The following is a 20,671-nucleotide window of genomic DNA, read 5'->3' as shown; positions in this document are numbered from 1 at the left end:
TAGATGGTAGCAATGGGTATTTTAGAAAACCAGATAGAAACCATTTGGATAAAGTACTGCACTTTGCAATTTACGAAAGAAATTAACTAAAGTAACCAAACTAACGTTTGCTGCTTACAAACAACATGAATAAATGGCCCACACAGTTATCCTCGTCACAAAAACAAATCAGTGCTTCATTAGAAAATCACTGTGCCATCTGCATATATAATTGAGGCAAAACTTATCCATCTGAAAAGTGTCTAGAAGGCTCATTCATGTTCTATTACAGCTCCAAAATTTAAAAAAACAACAACAACAGCATTTTCCAACATGCATGGCAAGATTCTTAGTAAGCCTAAGAACCAGAACACTCGTTAACCAATGAAAGATATCTCTGGTCTGCTACTAGGAGTGTTCTGTATTTTAATATTGTCTGGAAAATTGGGGGCAAAGAAAGAAAGTCCTCTGTATAAGCCATAAGAAAACTGCATCACACTAAAAATTAAGACACCTACCTTCACTGGTCCATGTTCATAACTGGAACCCTGCACCAACTGCAGAGAAGACATCATGAAAACATTCAGCACGGCCCACTGTCTGTACATTTTGAGTATTTTAATATCCACTGATTACGAAGCAGTTGACATCAGGCAGCGAGAGCAAACTGTTTCAAAAGGCATTCTCCAGAAGGAAAGTTCGAAACCCCAAGACACATGGAAAAACACAAATAATCAGTTGTGATCAAAATCCAATGAAATGACTTCAATTAGTCAAGGAACATTTTTGCTCAATCTTATGTGGGGAGAGACTTGAAAAAAAAAATCTAAATGGTCTCATGCTCCAAAAATAATCAGGAGGTGCATATGACTTGCCCTTGACATGAAAAAGCACTCGCAATTCACTTCACATCCAGCAAATTAAAACAAACAAACAAACAAACTCTCCACCCTATGCCCCAGGTTCTAGTTGCTTTGTGAAGAGGTGGTGTGGCCACGGCAGAAGGCTGGAACCCAATTCTGGATTCAAACTTTTTTCACAACCCTTATGGGAGGTTGCGGAAGCATGTGTCTGAAATCTGACAGAGATTTTGGCAGAAAATGCAGGGAAGTCTTGGCTGTAATCCTGTCGCGTCCCTACCAATAGCAGGGCAGTTTTGAAAACTGACTCAAACCGTCAGGACTGCTGTTATTTTAACGCAGATAACCTGTAACGTGAAACCCCAGAGCACAGGCATGAACGTTGCATGGAAACTGCATTGCTCGGGAAGGGACCTCAGATACCCACACATCGACTGCCAGGGACAGACAGAAAGCAATCACATATGCTCACAAAACTCACCCGTGAGCAAAAATCACAAAACATTCAGACACACACAAAAAGGGAAACAATACATGAAATGATTTTTTAAAACAGAAACCTAATAACTTAGATCAAAATGAAGGACACTGATTTTTAAAGAAGCAACAATTAGGTTTATTTGCATGTAGCAGGAAATACTCATGTGCGTTGCTATAAAAACTGTGTTATCACTTCAGGGTAGAATTCATTAGAAGCATAGGCTCAGTCAACTCTGGAAACTCCAATGTGCTGAACGGACGGATGCCACCACTGGCAAAATTCTAGAAAGCACGGAGATCTGCTCCTGGGCTCTTCACTGGTTTCCAATCTTTGATTTCCAGGTTTTGGCTCTTTCAAACCCATTTTTTGCATTTCTAAAATCAAGAATGGCCTGAGAAATCTCTTCATTGGTGTTCATCACAAATGGACCTACGGCAGAAAGAGACGTTCACAAAGTTCTGGTTGACAATAATATTTTATCACTAGAAATGGTATGTATTTCTGGAGTCCTTAACCTGAAACCAATCCAGGCATATGTGAGCAGTAAAAGGCTTTTTTCCGCAGCGTTCAGTCCCTGAGGAATGTAATACAAGTTTCTTGACTAGGATCGTGAAGGATTACAAAGACCAGACTTCAGATAAACAAATCAGATAAATGATTGCCTCCCACTCAGCCACTGTTGCAATCTCTTCATTCAAAACATTCTTGGGCTTGGTTCCATTACAAGGATTTTGAGAGTTGTGAGGTATTTCTCTCTCTTTTTTTTTTTTAAATGAGGGGTAATTGACATGCAACATTATGTTGTATTTTCAGGTGGAGTTTCAGGTGGACAAGTAATGATTTAATATTTGTATATACTGCAAAATGATCAGCCCAGTAAGTCTGGTTAACAGCTGTCACCACACACAGAGAATTGTTTTTCCTTATGGTGGGAACTTTTAAGATTTCCTGTCGTTGTTAGTTTGATAGCAGCAGTCGATGTCAAGAACTGAACCCATCTGATGCCAAGAAATGGCAATGTCGTAGTTTGGATGTGTACGTGGCAAATAAGGCTGTGAGCTTACATGAAGGGTTTGAGTCATTTTTGAAAATTAGCAGCAACTCATTGGCCATAAACAGGAGATTACAAACATTGAGTCAAGAAGCCATCATGTTTTGGATTCTCTAGGGGTTGGCAAACCTCTTCTGTAAAGGACCAGACAGTATGTATTTTAGATCTTGGGGGTCAAACAGTGTCTGTCTCCACTACTCAAATCTTCTGTTGAAGCGTAAGAGTAGACACAGACCGTATGAAAGCAAATAGGGACGGCTGTGTTACAATAAAACTTTATTTACAAAAATACACAATGGGCAGATTTGGTCCATGGGTCACACCCTGTTGACGCCTTTGTCTAATTCTTAGGTTTGAACTTGAGTTTTGGTAAAAGTGGAAGAACCGAGGACAGGGGCACAGTGCTGGAAGGAGAGATTGAAGCAGGAAAGAAATAAGGGGCCTGCCTTGCCAGAAGAGGCCAGACCCCTGTGGGATTTGGGTGTGGTCTATGGGAAGAAGTTTGGGCATAATTCTGCAGATGATCAACAGTCACCAAAGGGTTAAGTAGACAGTAACGTGATCTGATTTCTAGTTTTTCAGACTCTGGCACCAGGGTAGAGAAGGGGTCTGGCCTGGGAGGCTGAGTAAATGGTACAACTGTTAAGGGCAGCTGAGATCCCAGACACAGGAGGGTGTGGGTAGGACAAGAAAGCCAGCTCTGGCTATGCTGACAGGAAGGAACTGGAGAGACGACAATGGCTTCCTGGCAGGGGTGCTGGGTGTGTTGTTGGAAACACGGATCTGGGGCTCATGAGAGAAATTTCATCTGGAGACAGAGAACTGGACTCTCTCAGGTAGGGAAGAATGACGACAGAGATCTCATATGCAAAATCAATCCAAGAGGGCGACTTGGGGACATACGCTTCTAAAAGACACATAGAAGAAAGGGAAATGGAACTCAAAATGAGAGCAGATCCTGGGCCAAGGACCAACTTCTTGCATGTCATAATATCGCTACAGTTTGGATTTGTGGAGCACTTCTCCCATCTCCTGATTACTTTCCTGAAAAAATGGTGCACTTCTCAGCTTCCATTTCGACACATTTGTACAGTACGATGTTCTGCTTCTCAATTTCTAATGTGCACGTGAACCACCTGGGAATCTTATTGAAATTCTGTTTCAGGGATCTAGAGTGGAGTCCGAAACTGCATTTCTCACTGTTTTTCCGGTCATGCAGATACTGCTGGTCCGTGGACCACACTTTGGGAAACAGAGGAAGCACTGGAAGTTTGGAGCCCCCCAAAGCCGAGCTGAGGAAGCTTGTCTCCTCAAATCCTTAAGATGAAGAAGAAAACTAAACCCAGAAAGCATGTTTTGTTTTTCTTAAGAATCTTAAGAATGGAATCTTAAGCAGGTTCCATGCCCAGTGCAGAGCCTGATACAGAGTTCCATCTCATGACCCTGAGATCATGAGCTGAGCCGAAACCAAGAGTCAAACACTTAACTGACTGAGCCATCCAGGTACCGCAGTCTGGTGATGACAACTTTTAAGATCTATTCCCTTAGCAACTTTCAAATAGGCTCTATAGTATTATTAACTGTAATCATCAAGCTGTACATTACATCCCCCAGAAAGTGTATGTTTTATAACTGATCAACTATAAGGGTTAAAAATAAGAAAAATTATTTGATAGTTATCAATTATTTCATAAATACTCTTTCAAACTACAGGTTTCATCTTTTCTCTAGTTAAACCTTTACACTCCCTCCTGGGTAATAAAAATGGTGTGAGTTCAAGCTCTCATTAGGTAGAACCCCCTAGTACAGTGGAGAGCACAAAGCAGGGGGGCAGAAGACTAGGGTTCGTATCCCAGCTCCACTGTTAATCATCGCTTCCCATCAGAGAAGCCACAGGGCAGAGCAGGGGTCACCCCAACACGGTGAGAAGCAGAAGGGCAGGGTGGCTGGAAATCAGACAGCCCGACTGTGAATCCAGCTATGTGGTGGTGGGCAAGCCAATGAACCTCTGTACCTCCACTTCCTCATCTGTAAAATGGGGATGAGAGTACCAACCTCATAAGTTTGTTCTGAAGATTAAATGAAGTAATAGATGGAAAGCACTTTGACCCTTCATAGTAATGATAAATACTACCCAATTATCTGTTATGTAAATAAATAAAATATATTGATTTCATTTTCCTCATCTATAAAAAGGGACATGACTACATCGATGTTAAGGACATTTCCTATTTCAACATTCTGTGGTGGTCCATGCTTAATTTGTAGCATATCATTACGGACAATCTCTGCTAAGCTAGTTCATTAAATTGGTACGGTTCCCAAGCAGCCAAGAGATGGTTGTGGCTGTCTTTAACATACAAGGGTAAGAGAAAAACTTTCTAGGGTTTAAAAAGTAAGCAAAAACAAACAAACAAAAAAACCCCAAAAAACTACAATAAACAAATGAAATAAAATGCTTTGCACCTTTCATTAACTGAGATGTCAAGGGACTTATCTATCTTGTCTGGTTAATCTGAGTTTGAAGGTGCGGGCTTAGTTATGCAGTATTCTCAAGACCTAAGCCTCCGAGAAAGGATTTCCGTAACACAGATGGACGGTGGCCTCGAGCAGACCCTCCCTTTCGGTTACCTAATCTGGTCGGACTCTCATTTCTCATCCTCGGTGCAGAGGCGATTATTAAACTCAAAAGACTTACATCCCACACTTCCTTTCCCCACCTAAATTCTAGCCACTATGAATAAAGATTATGATCCTTTACGATCTGTCTTCAGGCTTCTTCTAGAACAACAAACCATTTCAGTGCTCTTCATTCAAGACGAAAGGCAACAAGAACCATGGACCTTTGGAGTGGAAACGGAAGCATGCAAAATGGAGGTCAACTGCTATCGGCTAGGTAGAGTATTAACTTCATGTTTTCCCCTGAAGTTATTAATAGAACAAAAAAAGAATCTTTTTAAAATAGTACGTTGTTCTTGAAATGTATGATCAGCTGGGTTTTTCTCATTGTGTATACCTGGGAATTCATGCAAGGCAAGCTGATACGATGGGATTTTAAGGCATGCCAAATTTCATAATCAGATAGGTAGACTCATGTTTTATAGGCATTTATCTAAGTAAGTTGGCAAAAAATTTCTTAATAAAAATGAATATGAAGGTGGATTCCAGCTGTTTTTAGATGCTCTTCATTTAATAAAACAACAATATTATGAGGAAGTCAAGACAAAGTAAAGTGAGTAGGTCCTTATTCCAGGAGTTTCTGCGTCCAACTAAAGTCTTAGTCCTACGATACCACCGTTCCCTCTATTCATTTTCGTTTTTTAAACAAAGAAGGAGTGACTCAGATATTTAAGAAACTGCTAAAGAAATATTCTTAAGAGGTACCCGTTTTTCACTAAAAATACAATGGACTACAAACAGTATTGAAATCACTGCTGTTTTTGATAAAGATAAAAACGATATTCAAGCAGCAGGCCACAAAACCTTTCTGTAAGTTCAAGTTCCCTGTGACAAAATGCAAAACACTATTTCTGTTTCCCCATAGTTTGATATTCAATGTCCTACAGGTAATAGATATTATTCCTTTAAAAGAAGGAGACAATGAATATAGAAATAAATGCCACGTATATATTTTCCTCTGATGATGGCACAATGAAACAAAATCCTCGAATTTGTAGGTAAAGAAGACAAAAATCCAGCCACTCCTCCCTGTAATACTATCTATGCATACTACTTTCAAAGAAAAAGAAAATCAACAGGAAAATTGCTTTGGGGCTTACCATGTTGGACAACTGGTTCTCTTAGTGGCTCCCCAGCAATTAGAACAAAGTGGCTTCTCTCAGGGTCCTAAAGTTAAGGAAGAAAACATCAAACAATAAACATGCTTCCTTTTTTTTGAAGATTTTATTTATTTATTTGACAGCACAAGTAGGCAGAGAAACAGGCTCCCCGCTGAGCAGAGAGCCCGATGCGGGGCTTGATCCCAGGACCCTGGGATCATGACTTGAGCTGAAGGCAGAGGCTTTAACCCACTGAGCCACCCAGGCACCCCTAAAAGACTTCTCTTTCAAATGTCTGTTGATTCACACTTAAATTTCACCACTCCACAGTCATTAGGGAAAAAAGCTTTCTTCTTTTTTCTTTTTTTAAAAAGATTTTATTTATTTATTTGACAGACAGAGATCACAAGTAGGCAGAGAGGCAGGCAGAGAGAGAGGGGGAAGCAGGCTTCCCTTTTCAGTTTCAGGGGGAAAAAATAAAATCTTAATTCTAAAGACTTTAGAGACTTTAATATAATAGGACCCGTTCAGAGAGAAATTTACCTGAGCAGATATCACTTGGATGGTTTTAGAAGGCTCCATTTAGTGCAATATTTCTGGGACCTATTTTACATTAATAGCGAAGAAATGTCAAAAGTAAACCTTACTGGGGCACCTGGGTGGCTCAGTGGGTTAAGCCTCTGCCTTCGGCTCAGGTCGTGATGTCAGGGTCCTTGGATAGAGCCCTACATCGGGCTCTCTGCTTAGCGGGGAGCCTGCTTCCCCTTCTCTCTCTGCCTGCCTCTCTGTCTACTTGTGATTTCTCTTTGTGTCAAATAAATAAATAAAATCTTTAAAAATAAATTAAAAAAAAGTAAACCTTTTGGATTTGCATAATCCTCCCTTTTAAAAATTGTTAATGAGAGATTTTAAACCTTGTAATAAGTAAATCACATGGTTTGTCTTAAGGGTATTTCTGGTTAAAGAAACTCTTAATTTGCATTTTCCTCCTTTATCTGAGAAGGTTAATCGTTTGGTGGTCTGGACGCAATGCCAAGTGCTGACTGAGAAGACCAATCTTCATAAGGAGTAAATGTTTCCATATTGAGTGCTACACAGAAAATATTTTTGGAATTTATTATATTTGGAATTAGGAACATCGTCCATGTGGCCAGCACGTCAGCTTCAAATTATTCCTAATGTGACATTCAGAAATAGACATGTTTAGGGCTCAAACTTCTAACCCCAAGGTCAAGAGTCACACACTCCACCCACTGAACCAGCCAGGTGCCCCAAGAATGTCAGTTTCTTAATTCAGAAGGCGTACCTTTTGTGAATGACAAAATATCCCCAGTTTACACATTTAGAAATGATGGTCAAGTTTAAAAATAAGAGTTTTGCTTCTTTTCATATTAGATCAAATGATGACTTTCTATTTCTAATTTGGATAGTAAAATAAAGGGACACTTACAGCCGGTGTGAAATGAAAGATGATTTCACTGCTGGGTGTTAAGGAGGCAAGGAGTTTGGATTCCCATTTCAGAAACCTGAATGATGGTCCACGCTTCTTTTCATGACCTTTCCACTAAATTAACCTCTCAGTAGCCCCTTCTCCTCTATCCTAAGCCAGATGTCTGATGTCCTTTTCTTGTTCCTTAAATATATCTTTTTTTCTTTCCCTACTTAGCCTTCTTTGGAGAAAGCTAATCATCTTTCTGGATCTTCAGTAGAGTGCTGATATGGTTAAAAGTCCCAACTGCTATGACCTTCAAAAGTCCTCATCTACAGTGACCTTGGGCATACCGTCCAATGATGAAAATCACGCACAAGGAAAGAAAATGGAGAGCTGTTTCAGACATGGGTCCCTGTGAGGATCTCAGTAAATGCCTTTTAGGGCTTGATGAAAAGACCCCATATAAAGGTAACGGGGGCCAACGTACTGCTTCAGGTATAATTTCCCCACCTGAAGGTCATGGTCTCTTCTGGCCCAGGCCATATATGTCTCTGACTTCAGTCAATCTTCTCAGAGTTCTTAGTTCAGAGTTAGGCCCTCCTGGGTTTCCATGAATAATTTCCTTTTACAAATTGCTCTTGTTATTCCATAAATTCTATTCCTAAGAAAAATCCAGAGTTCCAATGATACCAACGATAAATGATCAACGCCCAGGTGAAGGCCCTACGATTTACTGGAGGTGTGGACAGCTTCCCAGCTATGAGCAGTATGGACTCCCAGTCTGATTCTGAAGCTTGAGATGGCAGTAGGACTCTGAGAATGAATCTAAGGGCACGCTTTTGGTTTAAGGACACCTATCATAGTGCTACATTACCTGAAAACAATCACCAGGAAGAAACTGTGCTTTAGCACGACTTAATTGCATGCAATTGTTCTTACTGGATTTCACTGTTCACACCTTGTAGGCCAATTGAAAGGTAAGAGAATGAACTACTACCAGTTTTTTTAAAAAAATAAATGGTTATGAATTTTTACCCATAAATAAGCGAAAAAAATGGTCTCTATCTTTAATAGAGTGTTTTATTCTGCCTTTCGATCTATATTTGAATCAAAATGTTCATCTTAATCAGTTACTGAGTTCCCCATGAATGGTGGCAGTTAAAAATTATCGTGACCCTCACCTATTGTTTTGGGAGCGGCCAAAGAAGAACTGATTGTCTACCTTAAACTACAAGTGAATCGGCTGATCCATGAGGCTTAAGGCTTTCTCAGTAGGACATCAATATAAACATGTGTCTAAAGGTGACATCGAGCCTTTCATATCAAACCGATGTGCTCCTGGTCAGGGAGCCATCCTGGCATCCAGAGCACCCACTGTGGGCCAGAGCCGCAAGGGGAGCCTGAGCTCCTGAAACAGAGACCATTTCAGGGTCATCAGTACAGTCCAGGATTAAATGCCCAGAGTGGCATGGGGTTGATCCCAATCTCTAAGAACTCTGAAAAAATTAAGACTATTTTGAAGCCACTGTTGGGGAGTTTGGGCTTCCTCGAAGAAGTCAAAGTTCTGGCTTAAAGACTCTGAAATCTGGCATAAACCAAGCCCCCTGCAGTTGCTACCTGCCAGAGAGGACTTCAGAGTAATAGTCACGGAGGACAACCCCCTGTGCAAGACGACGGGGGCCCCTGAAGCCGAAAATGTATCGATCTAAGGCAGGTCAAATGCTAGATGGAGCAGGATAGCTGGGAACAGACGCGACCTGCATCATCTTTGGGGCCACCCCCCTCTCCTGCCCCAGACGACTGGCCACTCTAGAGGAAACTGCCCATTACCACTAGTTAACCAGGAAGACAGGCTTGACTGTGGAAGTAAGGAGTACTGAAAGGGCTAGACGGAAGCCAGGGAGCATACCGAATCCTTATTCTTGGCCACAGCTCAGTGCCAAGGGGACTACGGGGAGCATTACGAAGTCACATCTTCCTTCTCTAATCCTCAGGCTTAGTTCCAAGTGCAGATAACCCTGAGCTGGGGCCATGGAGTGAATCAGGATACTTCAGAGGCTTTTTCGAGCTCTAGAAACTGTTATATGCCCTGAACCCACAGGCCTCAAGTATGAATCCTCATTAGGTAACACGTATCTGACATGACGATCTTTTCAATTAGGCGTTTAGCTCAGTGAACTTTCTAGCTACCATTACTGGGCAGCTGCTAGGTACTAGATCAGGCATTATTAGCACACTTTCCCTGGTAAAGAACCAGAGGAGAAGTACCTTGGGTTTTGTGCGTCACCCAGTCTCTGGGACAAACACTCCAATCTACCATTGTGGTTTGAAAACATCCACAGACAAACAGAAAGGGACGTGTATGGCTGTGCTCCGACAAAACTTTATTTACAGAGCCAGGTTTGAATTTGGCCTATTGGGCAGAACTTACCCTGTGCTAGACCCCCTGTGCATGGCATCATTATTTCGGTTTCACAGCCAGAGAAACTGAATCTCAGAAGTGGAGCAACCCGCCCACAGTCACACGGCTAACAAGTGGCAAGGTCACTATCTCTTCTCCCTCCTAATCTAGGGGGACTTGCTGCTATACATGGACATAAGCATGACATACCCATTAATTCTTGTTTTCTTAAATTCTTTTTTTTTTTTTTTCATTGAAATTGGTCTCCTGCATCGCCAGCTCCGCTGTGCTCATACAGAGCGATATCGACAGAAATGCCCATGACAGGATGGTGCTCCTTGGCTCTCCCAGCTGCCTCCCGCCTTTCTGGCTGCCCCCCACCCCCCAGCTCTACTGCAAATCTTTCTGGTGGTTCATTCCAGCTTCTGGAGCCCTTCTCATTTGCAATGTGCCCTCTGCTAGATTATAGGAGGAACAATGGTGTCAAGTTAAAATCAGATAATGTTACAAACAAATCCACTATCAGGAGGTTCTGGCCTCTGTGTAGCTTCCATGCCTCTTTCCTGCCTGGGGTCGGCACAGAGGAAACTGCCATTTCTGTAGGTCCAAAGTAGCAGTTTCAAACAGTTCAACCTAATAAGAGAGGGCACGGACCCCAAGATCTGCATTTTCTCTGGCGCCCAGGAGAATTTTCTTCTATTTGCTTCCTATTTCATGGTAGTGCCTTGGGTGACTAAAGCCGCAGTAGGTGAGCTGCCAGAAAAGTGGGCAAGGATGTAGTAATTCTTCAAATCCACTGCATTCTACAACCCCAGGGGCAGAGTGCCTCACAGCAGTCAGCCTGTCTCTCCACCAGTCACCTGCACACTGAAGTAGTTTTCATCCCTACTTTGCAAAATTCACCTTTTTGGGAGCTTTTGCACAATTGTCTCTTCAATCCTCTTTATGAGAAGGACACAAAGCCACGGGGTTGGCTTAGCAGGCTCACAAGAGAGTGACAGAATCACCCAATGCAATGAAAGAGACCCAGGGAAGAAACTGACAATCTGGGGATAGAAGCTCCCGAGACTCCTAAAATAGCAGAAACTCTACCTAAGAAGCAGGGGTTGGACCCAAAAGGGACAAAATGCATCATATGCTCTTCTTGGTTCGAAATGGGGCTGACTTGCAAAGGGCTCTCTGTGAGTAAGCATGGAGATCTGTATTTATACTCCTAGGGGGCTGATCCATTTTCACTTTGACTAAAAATGAAATCAATCAAGGGTCTAAAGAAAGAAAATTAAGAGACAAGGAAGACATGTTGCCTCCAGATTCACATGTCTAGTGGTAAAAAAGAAAGACTTCAGGTGAGTTCTGAAGACGAGCAATGGGTATAGAGAAAACCTTAAAATAAATTGATAGAAATAGTAGAGGTTAGGACGCCTGGGTGGCTCAGTTGGTTAAGCCACTGCCTTTGGCTCAGGTCATGATCCCAGGGTCCTGGGATTGAGTCCCACATCAGCCACCTTGCTCAGTGGGGAGCCTGCTTCTCTCTCTGCCTCTGCCTGCCACTTTGCCTGCTTGTGCGCTCTCTCTCTCTCTCTCTGACAAATAAATAAATAAAATCTTTAAAAACAGAAATAGCAGAGGTTAATGAAAGGGGACAATAAACTTGTGGCATAGTTTCCTTGCCGAGGGAAGAGAGAAAATTTTCCAGCTGCACTGGAGACGGGCATTTACCTGTAAACCAGTAGAAAGTACAATTTAAGAAAATTACCGATTTTTAATACTTACCTTGTTCTCCACCTGGACATTGTCACCTTCCCCCAGCACTGCTGTGTGATGAGGTGCTATTTTCTGTTGTGCATCCTCAGGTCCTACAAAGAAGATGACCCATGAAATCAAACGTTCTTTATAGTACATTTATCACATGGTTACAAACGTGGTTAACTCCATAGCACTGTAATATTTGTCTCAACCTCAGACTTAAGAGACTTAGGAGTCTCCGTAAATCTCTTGGTTTATTATACCTGTAAGTACTAAAGTCTGAAACTGGCTGGTTTCCAATGCAGAAAAAACAAGGAGGTGAATCCCGCATCATGTTTCCACTTACACTCTTGGTGGCAGGCCTAACAGTTCAATTTATAAGCAAAGTCTTGGGCATTACATGCTAATAAGAATGCTTCCTTGAGCAAATTATACACACCTCCTAGGAATTAAGCATACTTGGGAAAATTAGTAAATGCTATCATTAATTCCTGCCAACAAGTATTTATGGAACACCCATAAGTGCCTAGTTCTATGAGAAAATCCAAAGAAGATCAAAGCCAATTCCTTTTTTTTTTTTTTTTAAGTAAGCTCCACGCCCAACATGGGGCTCGATGGAACTCATGATCCTGAGAAGCAAGAGTCGCAAACTCTACTCAATGAGCCAGCTGGGCACCTCTCAGGCTCCTTTTACACAAGTAACTCAAATCTCATTGGGAGGAACTAAATATATTTTCATAAAAGAATCAGAGAGTAACTCCCTTGAAAAATAAATAAGTGGGATAGCGACTGCACTATGAACAAGGCTCTGTTCTAAAGGCTATGTTGGGGAGTATGTCTTCAGGATGGCTACGTTCCTACCCCTTCTATAATGAGACCGACAGATGAAATACAAATGAAATTGTGTCCTAGTACAACAGTAAAATAATGAGCAAAGTTCAATGAGAGAACAGGGCTGTAGGGGCTAACTCAGGTCTAAGGGCCCTAAGGATTTGTCATGGAGGAATTGACTTGAACAGAGCTTTGCAGGACTACAGAGATCTACACCATGTAAAGCTAGGGGATAGGGCATTCTAGATAAGAAAACAGCCTGGGCGAAGCTGAGGTGTGGGGAACATGCAGGACATCTCTAGGGGAAGCGTGACCCGTCCACTACTGCTGTGACATTCCTTTGGGAAGAATGATGGAAATGGAGACCGGCTTCAGATCAAGAAAAGATTTGGAAGCCATGCTTATCCACATAAAGTGGGGGGCCTCTGAGGACAGAGTGGGGTGTGAAATGGTCAGATCTGTGTCTTGGGGACATAACTCTGGGAGCAGAGCATAGAATAGACTGAGGAGGCAAGAATGAAATTAGGATGACCTGTTAGGGGCTTACTGTCACAGTCTCAATGAAATGAATTACGGTCTGGGGGCACCTGGCAGGCTCAGTTGGTTACACTGCTGACTTTGGCTCAGGTCCGGATCTCAGGGTCCTGGGATCAAGCCCCGTGTCAGGCTCCATGCTCAGTGGGGTGTCTACTGGTCCTTTTCCCTCACCCTCTCCTTCTGCCCCTACCCCCATCTTGTGTGCACACATGTGCATTCTCCCCACCTCAAATGGATAAATAAAATCTTTTAAAAAAAAAGAAGAAAATCAAGTACAGTGTGAACTAAGAGAGTGGGATGGATTTTCGAGGCGGAGTTAAGAAAGAATCTAAAGGACTTGGCAACAGTGGGAGAGAGGAGACCAATAGGATCCTCGCTAGGAACGTGATAACACAGCGACCAGATGACAGCAGTGCTTTTGCACAAGGGTAGGGACTGGAGAAGCCACATGGGCTGGAATAGTCACAGGAGGCTGGAGACAGGAGGCTGGGATTTGGGCTGGTTCTTTCAGTTGGGTAAAAAAACCAAGACATGCAAACAGACAACAGAGAGAAGGTTCCAAGCAGGAAGAGAAGCCCATAGAGACGCCTAAGAGGGATACACCTTAAGGACAGTTGGAGACATAAATCTGGGCACCCCCCTGACATGTTAAAGCTAAAGCTGAATAATCAATTAGGATATGCTTATTTAAATGAAAACAACAGCTTGAGGAATTATTATATAAACAGACACATAATTTGTGAATTTTGTGAATACTGGAGCCCAAACATAGTAATTTTTTTTTTTCCGAGGGAAAGCCTCCCTTCTACCTCCACTTTGGAGATTACCCATGTGAGCAACAAGGCTCATTTTGATGCTTGCAAATGTGAAATAGGATTCTAACCAACCGAAAGTTCTTTTTTTTAAGATTTTTATTTATTTATATTTCAGAGATCACGAGTAGGCAGAGAGGCAGGCAGAGAGAAGGAGGGGGAAGCAGGCTCCCTGCTGAGCAGGGAGCCCAATGCAGGGATCGATCCCAGGACCCTGAGATCATGACCTGAGCCAAAGGCAGAGGCTTAACCCACTGAGCTACCCAGGCGCCTCCCGATCCCCGCCCCAAGCAAGAGTCCTTAACCTGGGCTCAGTGCAGTCCCGGGACCCATGGCTAGAACTCAGAGCAATCGCTGGAAGGCAGACAAAAACTTTCTTTTCATGAACATGGAGCTGAGATTCGGTCTTTCCTTTGGTCATGAATGTAGCCAACGACCACTGTGGTATTGGCTGGGCCGCTGACTCCATCTCCAGTAGAGATCACAGGTGTTTTCCCCTCCTGTTACAGTGCCACGGCCATCTCAAAACACCCTTCATGGGAATCAGTGCTGAGAACATAGAGTAGAGCTACTGCTCCATAGTGTTCTTTCAGATGTCATCCAAGAAGCACACCTAGAACTCTACTGCAAACTTCTGCTTCTAACATTTTAATGGTTTCATTGAATTAAAAACAGCAACAACAACACTGTTCAAGAGGTAGAGACTTGGCAAATGACAAAAGGGTCCATGGCACAAAATAAGATTAAGAACCTCTGTCCCAGAAGAAGGGGTGTGTTAGTCAATGTTTAACACTAGATTTCAGATAAAGGGCTAATATCCAAAATCTATAAAGAACTTATCAAACTCAACACTCAAAGAACAAATAATCCAATCAAGAAATGGGCAGAAGACATGAACAGTCATTTCTGCAAAGAAGACATCCAAATGGCCAACAGATGCATGAAACAGTGCTCAACGTCGCTGGGCATCAGGGAAATACAAATAAAAACCACAGTGAGGGGCACCTGGGTGGCTCAGTGGGTTAAGCCTCTGCTTTCGGCTCAGGTCATGATCCCAGGGTCCCGGGATCGAGCCCTGTATTGGGCTCTCTGCTCAGCAGGGAGCCTGCCTCCCCCTGCCTCTCTGCCTGCCTCTCTGCCTACTTGTGATCTCTGTCAAATAAATAAATAAGATCTTTTTAAAAAATTAAAAAAAAAACCACAGTGAGATACCACCTCACACCAGTCAGAATGGCTAAAATTAACAAGTCAGGAAATAACAGATGTTGGCGAGGATGTGGAGAAAGGGGAACATTCCTACACTGTTGGTGGGAATGCAAGCTGGTGCAGCCACTCTGGAGAACAGCATGGAGGTTCCTCAAAAAGTTGAAAATAGAGCTACCCTACGACACAGCAGTCGTACTACTGGGTATTTACACTAAAGATACAAATGTAGTGATCTGAAGGGGCACGTGCACCTGAATGTTTATAGCAGCAACGTCCACAGTAGCCAAACTATGGAAAGAACCTAGATGTCCATCAACAGATGAATGGATAAAGAAGTAGTGTGTACACACACACACACACACACACACACACACACACACACACACAATGGAATACTATGCAGCCGTCAAAAGTGAAATCATGCCATTTGCAGCAATGTGGATGGAACTAGAGGGTATTATGCTAAGTGAAGTAAGTCAATCAGTGAAAGACAATTATCATATGATCTCACTGATATGAGGAATTTGAGAGGCAGGGTGGGGGGCTTGGGGAGTAGGGAAGGAAAAAATGAAACAAGATGGGATCTGGAGGGAGACAAACCATAAGAGACTCCTTTTTTTTTTAAGTTTGTTTGTTTGTTTGTTTATTTGACAGAGATCACAAGCAGGCAGACAGGCAGGCACAGAAATAGAGGAGGAAGCAGGCTCCCTGCCGAGCAGAGAGCCCGATTTGGGGCTCTATCCCAGGACTCCGGGATCATGACCTGAGCCAAAGGCAGAGGCTTTAACCCACTGAGCCACCCAGGCACCCCCATAAGAGACTCTTAATCTCACAAAACAAACTGAGGGTTGCTGGGGGGTGGACGGGTAGGGATGGGGTGGCTGGGTGATGGACATTGGGGAGGGTATGTGCTATGGTGAGTGCTGTGAATTGTGTAAGCCTGATGAGTCACAGACCTGTACCCCGTAGACAAATAATACATTATATGTCAATTTTAAAAAGGCATTAAAAAAAGTAATTTGAGAAAAAGAAAGGATTAATGTAAATTTGAAATAGAATTACTGAATAAAATGTTTAACTGAAAAAAAAAAAAAAAAACTGGCTTTCCGGGAGGAGTGGGAGAATGAACCCAATTTGTAGCACGTGCTCATTTCCGTGGTGTAAAGGCTCCCACTGTGGCTAATTTCAAGTTACCAATGTGAGGTGTGAGGTCAGGGAAGAGGTGCACGATTGGCCCCCTCCAGCCAGCCAGCGACAGTTGCCCCAATGCACCACAAAAGGTCCTTTCTCTATCCAAGATTTAGGTCAGCAGGGGCCATGGAAGTGAGCGAGAGGCCACCGCGGACTTTCTACTCATGCATGGATTTGGCAATAGAACAGAGGTCTGGGAGTCTAAGAATCATCTCACTTAGAACTGGGTAATATCTTTAACTGTGTGATGAAGAAGCATTTGATTAAGGGTGCTTTACTGAGCACCCTGAGCAATGGACCATGTCTTTTATCTTCAACTCCTTCATACAAAACACCCAAATACATTACCCACAAGATCTATTCCTGGCCCCTCATTTTAGAGGGAACATTTCAGAATGTCCCACCGAACAGAAGCCCCAACAACTTCTACAGCCCGTCTCCTGTCGTTATGGAGTGGGCTGGCGAGGGACAACTCTCCACTAATGCAGAACTGGGTTCCTCTGCACCTCCTCGCAAGGGAGCTCACTTGACTATGGTGTTCCCGGGTCTATGAGCAAACATGAAATTGGAAACAAAGAGTTCATGTTTTCCTAAGAACGCCAATCGTCACTTTATGTGGAACACCATTTCCGCCCACCCTCTTTGCCGCTCAAGGGGAGGAATCATAGTGCTGATTCTGAAGCCATAAGCTTATGGCTGACCTTCGTTGTAGATGCTGGAGTCAGGTTTCCAGGTCATTCTAACTGTACCTTAAGCTTCTATATTGTTTTAGGAAACGTTTAAAACAGGATCCCCAAAAACAAAGACTGCTTTTGTCATCTTATCGTTTCTATGCTATTTCACCCACCTGGTTATCTCCTGAACCTAAAATTAGTCGCAAAGAAAATATACTTTATTGTGTTTGACTACTTTCAATTATACCAGAGCCAAATCAGATACTAAATAGTTTCCATTGAGAAGCTTCGCCAAGAATGTTGACTCTAAGAGGGCAGTGAAGGAAGATGTACTGGAAAACAATTGAACTGCAAATAGTTTGGTTTGCCGAAACAGTCCTGAAAGGGCAAAATACTTTAACACATATTTTCAAGTTAGTGCCGCGATTTCAGTGTGTGATTAATCGCTGGTCAACTTTCCCCCATATGCCCGATTTCCTTTCTCTTGTCTCTACAAGGACGCCTGTGCCGGTGATGGCACTTCCACTAGAGTCTGATTTCCTCAATTGTGTATGTACAGCCGAAGCCCCCTTATCTGATGCAATCAGGATCATTAACTGGAAAAGACAGTCGACTGCCTCCGACATTTTAAATTAAAGCGCAAATGTGCATACACTTGCCAATTTTTAGAAATACAGTCAAGGTGGGTCAGCTGATTGGACTGAAGCCCTGTCTCTCGAAAGCTACATGACTGCAACCACTGAAATCCTTCTAGATTACTAGTTGCCCCCATTCTCTTTCTTTCAAAAGCTCTTTTTTAGCAATTCACTTTTACCAAGCATTTGGCTGAGTTCTAAAAATACCGACTTTTTTTTTTTTTTTTTTTTAAAGATTTTATTTCTTTGAAAGACCGCAGGAATGGGGAGTGATGGGGAGGGGAAGAGGCAGAGGGAGAGGGAGAAGCAGGCTCCCTGCTGAGCAGGGAACCTGACCTTGGGGCTCGGTCCCAGGACCTGGATCAGGACTTGAGCTGAAGAGAGACGCTTAGCCAACTGAGCCCAACTCTTTTGATACCTACTTCGTTAAAATTTACATATTGCTTAATTAAAGTGCCTCATTGCAATCACAACTGCCTTTAAAGTTCAATTTGGTTGCAGGGAGTAGCAATGGGCAAGCAGACCAAGGTTGCCCGTTATCCTGGGTGTTCAAAGCACCTCACGCAAGGTATTCCTCATGGAAGGAACACACTACTCAGTCCAGTTCATTCTAGGTGAGTGGAGGTCAATTCGGAGGGCTTCTAGCATTTCTCCCCTTTTACCGAGATCCAGGGTCCATGTCAAACTTAGTACCACCCAGAACCAGAAGCAAAGGGCTGAGCACAAACTAAGCATGAATAAATACTTAAGTGAGTCTGACACATTTCACTACCTTCATAATAAGCCAGTTAGGTCTCATTTCAATAACCACAGACAAATATTTTTAGATTTCTAAATATACTTCCTCAGCCAAACAGTATACGCGATACTGGTCCCTCTAGGAGACTGACATCCAAGCTGATAAACCGTCCCACGCCAGAGGGCTACGGGATATAAACTCCTCTACCCTTTGATCTGTGTTAATGTCTAATGTCATTTTCATCTCAGTGCCAGGGAAGGGGTTCAGCGCCAGTTTACTTGGCATCTACTGGCTTTCTGACTGTGTGGTTTTCAGTTTCTTTGTTTTCTTTTTCTTTTTGTCATCTACTGACTGCACAGATGTCAGCTGAGGGCTGGTCAAAGGACTTGATGCCTCAGTAGAAGATGATTGTCAAAGATGTCATTCCAGTAATCTGTCATGCTGAAACCTCCACCTGTCCTTACTCAAAACTTATCAATATCTTTTAGGAACTTCCTGCATCAATTAATATTTTCAGTCCACCTGAATCTCCATTTTATGGAATCTCCCCAGATTAGTTTCTCAACCCAAATGGCAGTCTCTTTATTCCAGCTCAATGCACACTTACAACATCTATTCCAACAGAATGGAGGTGCACGGCATTTTGGAAAAGACAAATTACTTGCTTACTGGTTCCTGCCATCTGTGGTTTGCTGGTGCCATCCAGGTTTTAAAAGCAAGATAAAAATGAGGCAATAAAGTCAGAACGCGTTTCCTGGATTCTCTTATAGATTTTATACATCAGTACGTATTTAAGAGCTTTCGGGCTTTGTCTTTTTGTCTCTGGCGATTTGTGCTTGCCCTTTTGTTTTTCTCATTCACATCTCCACGGGGGGGGGGGGGGGGGGGGGGGTGAGGGGGAGTAAGGAGGAAGGGAAGAAGATAAAATTCAAATGAGATCATTTGGCCAGTCACTGATTGGCTAAAGCAGAGTCCCCAGACGCCAGTATGCGAGTTGGATTCTCTCCACTGTCCAGTTTACCCTGGACAGATGCAAGTCCGCTCCAATGCAGCACACTGTGACCCCATTTCCTGCCAGATGTTTTGCACTAGTGGCCCACAGTCATGAGAGGGGACCAGGGCAGTGACTAGAAACGGCTCAGAAAACTCCTGCCTTCTCAAGAAAAACAAGGGGATGTACAGATCAGTTTTACTCCTTCGGTTGTTGAGCTTTTCACTTGTTAAATTCTTGGACTAAAGGTCTGCTAGGAAACAGGGCTCTAACTACTGATGAAAACAGGTTTTGAGTGGGCGCCTGGGTGGCTCAGTTAAGCTTCTGCCTTCGGCTCAGGGAAAAGGATGGAGCCCAACTTGGGGTTCCCTGCTTAGTGGGGAGCCAGCTTCTCCCTCTGTCCCTTCCCCCTGCTCCTGCCCACACAGGCGCACAGGCACGCTCTTCCTCTCAAATAAAATCTTTAAAAAATATTTTATTTATTTACTTGACACAGAAACACAGCAAGAGAGGGAACACAAGCAATGGGAGTGGGAGAGAGAGAGAAGCAGGCTTCCTGCTGAGCATGGAGCCTGATGTGGGGTTCAATTCCAGGACCTGATCCCAGGACCCTGGCATCATGACCTGAGCTGAAGGCAGATGCTTCACCACTGAGCCACCCAGGCGCCCCCCAAAATCTTAAAAACAGGTTTTGAAGGGAGGAGGATGAGGGGATGGGCAAAATGGGTGAAGGGAAGTGGGAGGTACAGGCTTCCAGTTACAGAAGGACTAAGTCACAGGGATGAAATGCACAGCATTCACAATCAAGCAATCAATCAATCAAAAATTTGGGTGGGGGGAGGCACAGCATGGGGAATACAGGCCTTGATATCAGAATAGTGTTGGATGGCGACAGCTGGGAGTGCCAGGTGTGGTGAGCACTGTAAGGACCTATTTAGCTAGAGGCTTCCATCAAGGTTAAAACAATAATGTGTTTAACCCTTAAACTGTCCCTGCTTCCCTTCCCCCAGGTGATTTATTTAAAAACAAGTCCCAGAAACCAGCTCCAGGTAATAAAGCCCAGATACAAGGGTGGGTCAGGCCAGGTGGAGACATCGATCAGTGGGGGGTTGCATACTATCTCCCTAGCTACCAAGGAGTATGGGCCCCCCCGTCCTTTGGGAGCCTTTTTGGTGCCAATCCTAACCAAGGTGTGATAGGCTATTTCAAATGTCTGCTAGGGTAAATTATAATTCAGTTGGTCACCTAGCATCACTGTGGAGTTTCCTGTGTGTGTTATAATCTCATTGGCCACCTGTGTGTGGCCAGGCCCGACCGCAAGGCCTT

At 43.3% G+C, this 20,671-nt stretch overlaps 2 protein-coding genes across 2 annotated transcripts in view; both read right to left on the bottom strand.

Moving 5' to 3' along the window:
• LOC111157184 (vascular endothelial growth factor D) overlaps window positions 1-916 on the bottom strand; it is a 38,273-nt gene extending 37,357 nt beyond the window's left edge. The window contains exon 1 of the mRNA XM_022518465.1: window positions 498-916. Coding sequence (XP_022374173.1) covers window positions 498-587 — 90 coding nt within the window. The 5' untranslated portion in view covers window positions 588-916. The remainder of the gene's footprint in view (window positions 1-497) is intronic.
• A 517-nt stretch (window positions 917-1,433) lies between these two features.
• Window positions 1,434-20,671, bottom strand: part of LOC111157101 (pirin) — a 120,278-nt gene continuing 101,040 nt past the window's right edge. Inside the window, 5 exon segments of the mRNA XM_022518346.1 lie at window positions 1,434-1,749; window positions 6,151-6,217; window positions 11,757-11,839; window positions 16,642-16,663; window positions 18,471-18,490. Of these exon segments, the coding sequence (XP_022374054.1) occupies window positions 1,634-1,749; window positions 6,151-6,217; window positions 11,757-11,839; window positions 16,642-16,663; window positions 18,471-18,490 (308 nt within the window). The 3' untranslated portion in view covers window positions 1,434-1,633.

The sequence above is a fragment of the Enhydra lutris genome, unplaced genomic scaffold (assembly GCF_002288905.1).
Source record: "Enhydra lutris kenyoni isolate GAN:26980312 unplaced genomic scaffold, ASM228890v2 scaffoldscaffold52, whole genome shotgun sequence".
Lineage (NCBI taxonomy): Eukaryota > Metazoa > Chordata > Mammalia > Carnivora > Mustelidae > Enhydra > Enhydra lutris.
The sequence above is the reverse complement of the archived record's forward strand: the minus strand, read 5'-3'. Positions and strand labels throughout refer to the sequence as shown.